Source organism: Suricata suricatta, chromosome 2, assembly GCF_006229205.1.
Source record: "Suricata suricatta isolate VVHF042 chromosome 2, meerkat_22Aug2017_6uvM2_HiC, whole genome shotgun sequence".
Taxonomy (NCBI): Eukaryota; Metazoa; Chordata; class Mammalia; order Carnivora; family Herpestidae; genus Suricata; species Suricata suricatta.
Genome location: NC_043701.1, coordinates 17,241,742 through 17,254,764, shown reverse-complemented (window position 1 = coordinate 17,254,764; position 13,023 = coordinate 17,241,742). Strand labels below are relative to the sequence as shown.

Genomic DNA, 13,023 nt, shown 5'->3' with positions numbered 1-13,023 from the left:
CTGCCAAATTAGTCTTTAAAGTTTTTTTAAATTTTTATTTATTTTGAGAGAGAGAGAGAGAGAGAGAGAGAGAGAGCGAGAGAGAGAGAGAGAGAGAGAGCGAGAGCATGTGCCAATGGGGGATGGGCAAAGAGGGAGGGAGGGATGGAGAGGGAGGAAGGGAGAGAGGAGAGAGGAGAGAGGAGAGAGGAGAGAGGAGAGAGAGAGAGAGAGGGAGAACCCTAAGCAGGCTCTGTGCCAGTGTAGAGCCTGACTGGGGATCTCCATCTCACCAACCAGGAAACCATGACCTGAGCCAAAAGCAAGATTCGGACGCTTAACCAACTGAGCCCCCCAGGAGCCCCCCGAATTGGTCTTCATAAAAAATATTAGTTTCATTATACAATTTCTCTGCTCCACAAGCTCTTCAATTTTTTTCTCTTATACTCTAGAGCAAAGTTGTGTAGATACTCTGTCTTAAAGATAGGAAGAGTGTGAGGCGCCTGGGTGGCTCAGTCGGTTAAGCCTCCGACTTCGGCTCAGGTCAGATCTCACGTTCGTGGGTTTGAGCCCCGCGTCAGGCTCTGTGCTGACAGCTGGCTCAGAGCCTGGAGCCTGCTTCCGGTTCTGTGTCTCCTTCTCTCTCTGCCCCTCCCCCTCTCATGCTCTGTCTCTCTCTGTATCAAAAATAAATAAAACATTAAAAAAAAAGATAGGAAGAGTGTCTTCCAAGGTTTTGGTTTTCCTAGGATTAACATTATTAAACATTAAAACATATAGTAATTTTTCCTTATTGAATTAAAATGGAGCGGTGTTTGATACCATATATACCTCCATTTTTTCCCTCAAAAATTGAAAGGGCATTTATTCATATATTGTAGTAAAAAACATATTACATTGTTATAGGCAGGATTGACAGTACTCAGGTAAGATTTGTGTGGCCCTGGTTGACCATTTACCTCCTATGTATTATTTTCCATGCTTGCAGCTATAAAAGTAATTGTAAAAGGCTATATCTCCTCCCTTCTTTACATTGACTGAGCTGTACTCTGATTTGGTCCACTGATAGACCTCAAGCACAAGCCATAGGCTTCTCTTTGTTTTAGTATGTATGAGGCCTTTGAATGCTCGGCATAAGGGCTAGCTATTTAGATCATTGCTGGTCATTTCCCTTAGCTTTTAAACATAGAACATCTCTCTTGTTCGTTTTGTGTTCAATTCCCAGAGTGAAAATGCGCGTCTGGCGCTCTGTGAGCATCCGCAGTGGACCCCTGTTGTGGTGATCTTGGGACTCCTGCAATGCAGCATTCCCCCTGTTCTGAAAGCAGAGCTGCTCAAGACCCTGGCAGCTTTTGGAAAATCCCCCGAAATTGCTGCTTCCCTCTGGCAGTCGTTGGAATACACTCAGGTAGTATCACAAGCTCGCCTGTGTATTACAGGATGGTAGAAGCAAGGGCATCCAGGTTGCAACGTCCAGTCTGCCACGGCCTTCCCGTAGTGCTGAGCATAGCATCCGAAACGGACAGCGTTGCGCTTTTCTCTTGGATCAGCTGACAGCTTCACTAGGTTCCTGGAGATGGGTTCTTCTCTTAAGACCTCTTCACTGTCTGTGAAAAATTAATAAATGGACAGAATTCCTCAACTCTTGTCTTTGAGACCAGGCTGACCACAGCCATCAGGCATTGTACTCATTAAATGTGGGGAGCATCCACTTTCCTTTTTCGCTTCTTCCTTCTGTGTCTTTCTGTCCCATACCAGAAGAATGAAGTATCTCCCTTCAACTTTTCTTTCTTTAGATGTAAGGCCTTTTGGTATTTTTCTGTGAAGGTGTAGTTATTCAATATAGATGCTAAATTTATAAAGGAGAATGATGATGTGCTTTACAGAAATATCTCTAGGAAAGTGGTTAAGTGGAATATGTATTTGTCTAAAAAACATTACAACACACAGGAACCGGTGATCGTAACACCATTTTGAGGCAATAAAATAGTCTAGTTATTTTCTAACATGTGTCCAGAAGATGTGATGATACTTTGTGAGAGCCAAATGAAGGGAGCTGGTGTGTGCCGAGAGGCTGAGTCACTTTGGGTTTAGTATTAATACTTCATTTTTTTCCTTTGTAAGTATATCAGTACTTCATGTTCTAAGTGCCTATCGTGCTTCTTTATACAGAAAATGAAACATGAGTGGGCTTAGACATTTCTGTCCTTAGAGCAGGACTTCTTTTTAATGGATTCTGCCTGATAGTATATTTTCAACTTGTAAGAACGTTAAGTAACATGACATTAAATGTAATTAATTATACCATATACTGTTCTATGTTCCTAGTAAGGTCGGGTCGGAATAGCTTAAACTCAAAACTTTTGCCCACGTAAGGAACCTGTTCTAACCTGTTCTTAACATTTAATTATTGGTTTTCTGGTGCTAATAGTAGGGCTGGTATTGAACATTGGTGAAATTTTTGTTCTTAAGATTCATCCCTAGAATATCTCAGAGGAAATTTGCTGAAAATACATCCTATGTGCAATTAGAAGCTATCGGTTTTTCTGAATCCTAAATAATTGGACATTCTACCTGCACACCACACATCGCTAGTGAAAGGGCATCGGAGACTTCTCAGTTGTCTTTTCCGATTAGCATCATAAGACACATGCAAGCTGTGGATGGGGAATATGAATGTTATGTTACAGCTGCTTTTCATGAGGACTAGGGAATGCTTCTAACATCTCATTCTTATTATTTTAAGATACTGCAGACCGTAAGGGTTCCAAGCCAGAGGCAAGCGATTGGTATCGAGGTAAAGTTTTTCTTTTGGTTTGTTTGTTTGTTTATGTTTATTTATTTTTGAGAGAGAGAGAGATCACGAGTGGGAGAAGGGCAGAAAGAGAGAGGGAGACACAGAGTCTGAAGGAGGCTCCAGGTTGAGCTGTCAGCCCAGAGCCCGAAGGGGGGCTCGGACCTACAAGCTGTGTGAGATCATGACCTGAATTGAAGTTGGAGGCCTAACCAGCTGAGCCACCCAGGCGCCCCTCCTTATGGTTTAAATGCTCTATTCATACATTCACACAATGAAAATTAACAAAAATTATTCTTACCCTATTAGATTCCTTATAATTTTAAAATTTAATATGTTTTCATTTGAAGTATTGTTTGGTCAATACTGAAATGGAGGTGACACTTTTTCTGAGAGGAACCAAAATACTTCAGGTTTTAGATCATGGAAGGATGTGCTATGGCAGCCGTCGAAACTCAATGTTTGCTTTGAACTCAGTTTAATTAGATGACTTGAGTCAACCTGAAGTGAGAATTTACTTATTTTGTTTCCTTTCTTCTCTCTCTACTCTCCCTCTCTTCTTTTCATAAAGAAACATATAAGATTTCTATTTTTAATTCACAGCTGGGAAGAATATGGGGGAATTTGAAATTCTTCCATCTGATTAACCTCAATTTAAGTAATACTTGTGTGTCTTTTCCTCTAAATGAAAAATGGTGAGATAATGTATCTTTTGGTGCAGTATTGATGACGACCAGCTCAATACTAATGAGTTAATGTCTGCAAAATGTTTCGTACTTTATAGCTGATTGTTCTATGTTACTAACTTTCTTTATTTTTTCTTTTGGAAGGTTGAACTAAATGAAATAGAATCCCGGTGTGAAGAATACCCCTTGACTCGGGCCTTTTGCCAGCTCATTAGCACCCTGGTGGAGAGCGCATTTCCTTCTAACTTGGGTGCTGGACTGCGCCCCCCTGGCTTTGACCCTTATTTGCAGTTTCTTAGAGATTCTGTGTTTCTTCGATTCCGCACCAGAGCTTACCGGAGAGCAGCTGAAAAGGTGAGACACAGAGAAGACCTGTTTTCTCCTTATTCAGTTATTGCTGCCTTTTTTTTTTAAATAAATTAAAGGTATGAGCTTTTGACAATCAGTAAAATTTCATAGTTTTGACATGGAGATGTCTGCGATCTGTTTAGTTTATGTGCATTAAAAAAAATAAATTTGGGCACGAAAACCAAAGCACTGACTTTTTAGTGATCAGTAATTTAATTGATTATGAATTCATTGTTAACTCAGACCCTTAATTGAACAAATTTTGACCAAAATTGAACCACAAATGTCACACCTTTGTCAGTTGGAAACATAATATGCTTTATTGAGATGATATAGAGATTGACATAAGTTTAAACTTGCACACCCATTTCTATTGATCAGTAGCACTTTTGGGTTGTGAAGCCTTGTCTTACTGGGAAGATGTATTACATTCTTTTGGTGTGTTTGCCAGGAATCGAGGCTGACGGAGCCCTGACATTTACATACATATTAGCTTTGGTTGCAACACACCCACAACTGAACTGTACATGTCGTGTTATGTGATCCCATTATTACTGTGAGGCAGGTACTATTAATATTCCCATTTTACAGATGGAGGCTTAGCAAGGTTAAGGAACTTGCCTAAGGTCCAGGACCAGGATTTGAACCTAGGACTCTGATTCCAGATCAAGCTCATAACCACTAAGCTATGTAAGAGATCCTTTCAGGTTCTGACACAATTCACTTAGTCTATAATATTGTTCATTGCCTCACAGAATATGTTTTGATGTATCCTGTAGGAACATTTCTACTTTATAATTTGCTGTTTTTGAACCTGTTGGGTTTATTTGTTATATTAGTGATTATAAAAATAATATTGTTTGTGCTAATTTGGGACAACTAGGAAAATATAGAAAAATACAAGAAGAAATATTATCCATAATCCTGTTGCCAGTGGAAAGATAACTTACTCTTTTTCATACACACACACACACACACACACACACACACACACACACACACGCATACACTTAAACTGAGATCGTTGGCTTGTATCTTTTTGGCCACTAAATACAGTGTCATGAGCACTTTTTCATGCCATCAAAGGTTCTTTGAGAACCATCTCTTCATTGACTGCGTAATTATTACTTGTATGTAGCAAGGTTTATGTTTTCATTATCCTTTCATTGGACACAGTTTGTTTCTAGTATTTAGTCTCAGATAACTGAAACTCATTTTTTGTCCATTGTTTTGTGATTTTTGCTTCTCACATACTTAAAATGGACACTGAGAGAGGTGTGCATTTAAGTCCTAAAATTACCTCTTTATCATCTATTTCCTTACTGGATGAAAGCAGTGATGGCAGCCATGCCTTGTTAATAAAAGTTGTTTCAGAGGCTGAATAATGGATGCTGGTAGTTGTGACCTCTGCGTTTTCACACTTGTCTCAAGTATCTTACTTGCGTTTTCTTAGAAAGGTCATTATGACCTAACTGTTTATAACTCGAGTTGACCATGTCCTTGCCGGCGGTTACTGTTTCTCCTTCGTGCATCTGGACACTTCCAGGGCTGCTGTGCCCCTCGCTGCCCCCGACCTCAGCTCCGCCCCAACTTGTCCGTCCTCAGCTTCCCGGGTGTTTTTCACTTGTCTTCTTCAGGTTTCACTCCGGTCACTGTTATCTTAGAACACTAGCTTCTCACAAAAATGGTCCTTTAGATTGAGATAAATAACATAGAGCTAGTGTATATATTTATAAATCCTAAAATCCATCATTATGTGGTGATGAGCCTTTTTTATTTAAATAAATGATCTTGAAGTTATTGAAGATATAGATACGTGGGTAATTTAAAAATAATAATTAAAAAAAACCCCTGTATAATCCCACTTCTCAGACTCAGCCTTGATAAAATTATGTGTAGTGGAAATTATTTTAAAATAATAATTTAAAAATCCACCCTCTCTGCAGTTACCAGACTCAGCCTTAAATTCTATGCAGTGGCATTTTTTAGAGCAAAGTTTTAATTTTACCATCTATACTATTGTATATATCTTTCCTTTGGCATAGCTTTAAAATTTTTTTTTAATGTTTATTTTTGAGAAAGAGAGAGAGAGAGCGTGAGCAGGGGAGGGGCATAGGGAGAGGGAGACACAGAATCTGAAGCTGGCTCCAGGCTCTGAGCTGGCAGCACAGAGCCCAACACGAGGCTCAAACCTACCAACTCTGAGATCATGACCTGAGCCAAAGCCTAACCGACTGAGCCACCCTGTTGCTCCTTAAAAAAACATTTTTAACAAAAAAGGTGTTAATGGCAAGCCTACCGGCGGTTGAGTCTTCTTAACTTGTTTGGCTGGAGCCATAGGATGGAATGCTGGTCTGGGAACGGAAGTCTGGGGCTTAATTTGCAGCACATTTGCTACCAAGCTTTATGGTTTGAGGGCAGTTATTCATGCTCTGAGTGTCACTAGCTTTCTCTGTGGCGACGTAAGGGTGATTAGATGATTTCTTGGACCATTTACAGCCTGAGAATTTTAGCAAAAATATGAGATATTTGACACTTTGGAGAAGGGACTTCAGTCCTGTTCTGGAGAAAAGTGGGAGGAATGAAAAGCCTAATAAGGCCATCACCTTGGACTCTTTTATCGTTACTGTAATATTTGTCTCTTTCTACAGTGGGAAGTTGCCGAGGTGGTTTTGGAGGTGTTTTATAAATTGCTCAGAGATTATGAGCCTCAACTTGAAGATTTTGTAGACCAGTTTCTGGAATTACAAGGTAATTTGTTGCTTTCAAATAAGCTGTCAACTATTAATAAAGCTATTTTTAACTTACAAATTATATATATATAAGATACAAATTATTTCAGAGTTAATAAATTAAGTTGGAATATAATCTTTGTTACATTGTTTTAGTTATTTTAATTGTTCTGAGCAAGAGAAAAATAAAATTTTGCTGAATAAAAGAAAGAACACCTCCTTACAGATCCTTTAATGAGTTAACATAAGTAACTACTGTGAGCAAATCAGCCCTTTGGGAACTACCACTGTATACAGTCTGTGTCATTGTCTCTAAACTGAACCTTGCCCATTTAGATGCCATTTAATTTACAAGCTTCATAGGTCATATAAATCAAGGGTGTGACAAATATACTAACTGACCATCTCTTGGACGGTGTTATGTTCTGTGTAGGAGAAGAAATCATAGCCTACAAGCCACCAGGATTTAGTCTGATGTACCATCTTCTGAACGAGTCCCCGATGCTGGAGCTTGCTCTCAGTTTGCTGGAGGAAGGCGTGAAGCAGCTCGACACCTATGCCCCTTTCCCTGGTGCGTGCCCGAGCGTCTCAGTGTCTTGAAAACAATTTTGGTATTTTCGTTTCCGGCAAATGGAGTTTTGAAATAGATGATTTTTGAAGTTCTTTTTCACTGGGAGAGTCTCTGCATCCACAGTGGTAATTTCAGTGAGTCATACAAGCAACGTATGTTAAAAGTGAAAGAGTAAGTTACAGAGACTGTCCCTAGAGCTGTGCTTCCTTGCACGGTCTTCTTGTAGGTAATTATAATGGTCTCTCTTTCACTCTGATCTCCTTAACGGGCTTATGTTTAAATCTAACGTAGTTTTTGTTTCTTGTCCATATGGTGTTTGTAAAGGCACTTGCTAGAGTGACCGATACACAGTGTTCAATAAATTTCACTTAATATTATTATTACTGCTAATTATCATGGTTTATTGAGTGCTTAGTATGTACTTGGCCCTTTTAAAAGTTTATTAAACACATTTAAGCAGTACAAAAGCCCTATGTGGTAGATGTTATTATTATTTCCAGTTTGTAAATAAGGAGAGTATGCAAGAGAGAGGTTTCACATCTTTATCTGTAGCAAGTTTTAGGGCTGTGATTTGAATTTAGGCAGTTTGGCTCCAGAACCCATGTATTTTAAATTCGAATGGTGGGATTATAGGTGATCCTTGTTCAAATTCTCAATTTCTTTATTTGCAAATTTTCTGCACTGAGCACGTACTGCTCTAAATCACTTCTCAGTCTTGGCACCATTGACATTCTGAGCGGTAAAAATCTTGTGTTGTGGGGACGTTCCTGGGCTTTGTGGGCTCCACCCACGCTAGATGCCTGTAGTGCTATCCCAGTTTTGACAAGCAAGTATCTCCAGACCTTGCCAGGTGTCCTCTGGGCCCTAAATCACCCCATCTGAGAACCATTGCTCTAACTAATCACGAAAGAGATAAGGCAGAATGACGAGAAACCACTGCATACAAGGAGTCTTGCGTTAGCAAATTACCGTGAATTGCATGAGTGAACAGTTTTATGAAGTTGCTGCTATAAGTGACCTCCTGAGGGCTTTTCTGAGTCCAGAATTTGTCCTTTAGCTGGTTTTCCTAAGAACTCTGCATTTCTAAGATTCATGTAGAACTTTCTAATTTCAGTTTATATTTTTTGTAGGGAAGAAGCATTTGGAGAAAGCAGTGCAGCATTGCCTTGCCCTTCTCAATCTTACTCTGCAAAAGGAAAATCTCTTTATGGATCTTCTAAGAGAGAGTCAGCTGGCTCTAATTGTCTCTCCTTTAGAACAGCTACTACAGGGAATCAATCCCAGAACTAAGAAGGCCGATAATGTGGTGAATATTGCCAGGTAAGTTAACATTTGTGGGTAGAAAAATGTGGAATTAAATCATGTGGGCATTTTGTCTTTGATTTCCAAATCTGATCTCTTATTCATAACTTGGTGGGTGAGTGGGGGTGCTCATTTTATTCTTACCTTCTTTAGTGCCTCTGATTTTAATTACACTGACCTTTACAATTTTTCTTCTTCCTTAATGGATTCTGTTCCTAAACGTTTCTAAGTGTAAAATGACATTATCTTAGTACTATTTGTCTGTTGTAGGGAGACTGGGTGTTTGGAGGACAGGGCTCGGGAGCACACTTCTCACTGTGTGTGTCCGGGCTTCCTTACTTGGCACTGTTTGCTCTGTGACTTACAGAGATCCCTCTGATTACTGTCTTCGGCTTCACTTTGCATTCTCCTTGTGTGTGTGTGTGTGTGTCTATTCCAAAATTCCCCCTTTTTATAAGGACAGCAGTCTTTGGACCAGGGCTCTCCCTAGTGACTTCACCTTAACTTGACTATCTGCAGAGCCCCTGTTTCCAAATAAGTTCACTTTGGGTTCAAATATCAACGATTGAATTTTGGAGGAATGCAATTCCATCCATAATAGGCTGTATCTAGTTAGAACGGAAATCTTTGTCTAATTTACCTGAGTGCTCTGTGACCCTGATTCTAAATGTTCTTTGTTGAGAAGAGTGTTTTAAAAGCCAAAAGTTGCATCACATTGTTCCTCAAATGTCTTCTTGTTCCAAAGATACCTGTATCATGGCAATACTAATCCAGAATTGGCTTTCGAAAGTGCCAAGATCCTCTGCTGTATCTCTTGCAACTCTAACATTCAGATAAAATTGGTTGGCGATTTCACTCATGACCAGGTAACCGATTTTCATCTTATTTATTAATGTTTATTTTTGAGAGAGAGAGAGAGAGAGAGAGAGAGGGAAAGAGAAAGAGAGAGGAAGAGGGAGGAGCAGAGAGACGGGGGGACAAAGGATCTGGATCTAAAGCAGGTGCTGTGCTGACAGCAAAGAGTCTGAGGAGGGACTCGAACTCACAAACCTGAGCGGAAGGATGCTTAATCAACTGAGCCACCCAGGCGCCCCCTGTTGTTATTTCTTTTGGGTCATTCTGAGTACGTACGGAAGTCACCGTGTCTGTGGAGGAATCTTATTCTTGTTTATGAAAAGATTCTGTGAGAGTAAATATATTTATATTCGATGGTGACACCTGTTCCTGAGCGGGGCTGTGAGCCGTGTTTGTCGAGAGTGCCGTCTGTGGTGACAGCACAGGCGCCGTGGTGTGTGACCATGTGCTGTGCACCGTAGCACGTGAAGGAAGGCTTAGCGGGACTGTTGCTCCGCCAAGGTGTGTGAGTGCAGCTTCTGCTTGCATTTCGGGTCTGTTGTTCCTCTGTCAGTTGTGCACAGTCTGCGGGAGCCTCTGCTTTTGAGTGTGTCTCACTGTATCTACCTCTGTGGCTTTCTGGTGACTTACATTTGTGTCACTTGTGATACTGCGCTACAGACAGTTTTCAGCTGTTCTTCTGTTAATCCCGTTTATAGTCTCTGTGTTCTGAATAGCTCCCCAAATAGCTACTCTTGGGGAATCTGCTACTCATTTTTCCTCTTGATAGGCATCTGTCCTATGGCATCTTCATGTTGAAAATCACTGCTTTTAGCGAGTTGAATTCTGTTGTGTCCTCCTTTGTAGTGTTTTAAAACAGGGACTCTTCTGGCATTTTGGATTGGACAGATCTTCATTTTGTGTGTCACTCTTCCTCATATTGCAAGACTTTTAGTATCGCTAGTCCCCCGCCCTTTCAGTAGTAAACTTTAGTTGTGACAACTCAGAATACTCCCACATGTTTCTTTCTGTCTTTTTTTAGTTTATTTATTTATTTTGAGAAGGAGAGGGAGAGCACAAGCAGGGGAGGGGCAGAGAGAGAGAGAGAGAGAGAGAAAATGAGAATCCCAAGCAAGCTCCTGATATGGGACTTGAACAGAAGTTCAAGGTAAACAGAATTAGGGAAGCAGGATAGAGCCTGAAATGGGACTTGAACTCAAACCATGAGACCCGAGCTGAAACCACGAGTTGGGCACTTAACCCACTGAGCCACCCAGGTGCCCCTATCCCCACATATTTCTCAAAGTGCCATCTGGAGTGGCAGTGCCCCCCTGGTTGAGAACCACTGTTTATAGTAAAATATTGATGTCTAATCTGGCCTTTTGATGAGGTTCCTGAAAACGGCATGATCGGGGATGTGGAAGGCGGGCTTCTCAGCCCACTCGTGCGTATGAGTTACTATGACCAGTTTTAACATTCTGCTGTATCTTGAGGATGTTGAGTCGTATCTGATCTCTCAGCCCAGAAACATAAAACTGGTGACAGGCAAAACATTTGTAAAGAGGGAAGATGAGAATTTTATTTTAATTTTTGTTAAGATCTCATACCACTGGGTATATAAATGAAGAAGTCATGAGATGGCAATTTAATGTTTTTTTTTTTTTTAAACTGGTTTGATTCTTTGGGAAAGAAAATTAGGGAAGCACGTTTTGAAACCAGTAGTTAAAAACATTTGTTTCTTGGGGCACCTGAGTGGCTCAGTTGGTTAAGCATCTGACTCTTGATTTCGTCTCAGGTCATGATCTCATGCTTGTGACATTGAGCCCTGTGTGTGCAGAGCCTGCTTGGGACTGACACTCTCTCTCACTCTCTCTCTCTCTCTTCCCCCCTCTCCCTCTCTCTCCCCATCACTTATGCTTGCTTGCTCTCTCTCTCCCTCAAAATAGTTTTTTAAAAAATTTTGTTTCTTAAATTATTTCTATAGAGAGCTAACTTACTACTATTTCAGGAACTGAGTGTCCTATTAAAAGTGTAACTGAAACCTAAATACTTTAGAGATTTGCCTTTTTTCTTTAGAGACAAATGTTTATAAATATATATCATATTTATCATAATGTCTCTCATATTATTAGAGAACTTTATAAATTTGTCTTTTACCAAATCTTTATATGACTCCAGAGTGTAAGTCAGAAGCTGATGGCTGGATTTGTGGAGTGTTTGGATAGTGAAGATACAGAAGAATTTGTGCGTCTAGAAGAGGGTATGTCTTCTTTTCTTTTTTAAAAATTTCTTTTAATGTTTGTATATTTTTGTGAGCGAGAGAGACAGAGTGTGAGTGGATGAGGGGCAAAGAGAGAGGGAGACATAGAATACAAAGCAGGCTCCAGGGTCTGAGCTGTCAGCACAGAGTCTGACATGGGGCTTGAACTCATGAACTGTGAAATCTTGACCTGAGCTGAAGTTGGACGTTTAACCAAACGAGCCATGTGGGTGCTCCTAGAACAGGGTATGACATATTAACGTGTTCACTTTTTACTTTATATCAATACTTAACATAAAGAAAACTATTAACTGTCTATTGGCGATGATAGAGAAGTTTGGGAATTTGCTAGTACAAACTGGTAAGTCTTTCTGGAAGGCTCTTCAACACATCTGAACTCACTGTGATGGCTGATGAGGTAAACTTGAAGAAAACATGTAGGTTTGGAATGCAAGCTTTATGTATTTAAATTTGTCATATGTTGACTATTTTGTTTTGTGGGTTTCCACATGAAGGATCAGAACTTGAGAAGAAATTAGCTGGAATCCATCAGGAAACAAGAATCCACATTTTGAATCTTCTCATAACCTCTCTGGAGCGCAATCCACCCAATCTTGCTCTCTACCTGTTGGGCTTTGAACTGAAGAAGCCTGTCAGTACCACAAACCTACAGGACCCAGGTATGGCCATAAGACACACAGACACTTGTTTGTCGCATTTGTTTAGTTGAGTGGTCATTCATTGAGTTCAGGACTCATGGAATAATTCTCTGAAAGTGAGAGGTCATGTGTTACGTCAATCTTTAGAACTTAGATCAAGTCTGGACAAATTAAGCCTTAGAAAATTAGCAGTTATTAATTTTTGGTGTCAGTCTTTGTAGAGGTGTTTACAGTAGAACATATGTTTATGGAATTTAACTTTTCTAAAGATACTTTGATGTTTTTAATGCAGAAACTTTAAAAGTTGAATTTCTTTGTGGTTTCACCTAGGAGTCTTAGGTTGCCCTCGGACATGCCTTCATGCCATCTTAAACATCTTGGAGAAGGGAACTGACAGCAGAACAGGCCCAGTGGCCGTGAGGGAGTCCCCTCAGCTCGCTGAGCTGTGTTACCAGGTACGCAGAAGGCTTGGTAGAGGACATTTAGACAGACGCTTGCATACGTGACAGACACGGAAGTAAAACAGTAAGACCTGAGTCGAAATAAATTCATTTGGTAGTTTGCCTTGTCTCTCACATATAAATAAAGTCTACATAGCAGAGATTCCCAGATCCTATAGATCTATAGGCCTGTATGTTGCTCACTTGAAAAATAAGGGGTAATTTGAGGTGGATTTTGACCTGCTAGCATAGAAAGCATGGAAACATGAGTGCTATTTCAAGTTGTTTCTTTTTGGTGAAGACAGTAATGAGTTTGGGTCAGAAGACCTCGGAGTCTCATCTCTGCCCCTTAACTAGCTCAGTCACCTTGGGCGTGCCACAAAACTTCTCTTGAGTGTTTGTTTGTGCTGTGGGTTGT

General features: G+C 40.3%; 1 protein-coding gene across 1 annotated transcript in view; it reads left to right on the top strand.

The window, feature by feature from the left end:
• NUP205 (nucleoporin 205) overlaps positions 1-13,023 on the top strand; it is an 82,913-nt gene that overhangs the window by 29,200 nt on the left and 40,690 nt on the right. The window contains exons 13-22 of the mRNA XM_029922946.1: positions 1,205-1,387; positions 2,726-2,776; positions 3,604-3,813; positions 6,459-6,558; positions 6,973-7,110; positions 8,241-8,430; positions 9,158-9,278; positions 11,425-11,506; positions 12,022-12,186; positions 12,496-12,620. Of these exons, the coding sequence (XP_029778806.1) occupies positions 1,205-1,387; positions 2,726-2,776; positions 3,604-3,813; positions 6,459-6,558; positions 6,973-7,110; positions 8,241-8,430; positions 9,158-9,278; positions 11,425-11,506; positions 12,022-12,186; positions 12,496-12,620 (1,365 nt within the window). The remainder of the gene's footprint in view (positions 1-1,204; positions 1,388-2,725; positions 2,777-3,603; positions 3,814-6,458; positions 6,559-6,972; positions 7,111-8,240; positions 8,431-9,157; positions 9,279-11,424; positions 11,507-12,021; positions 12,187-12,495; positions 12,621-13,023) is intronic.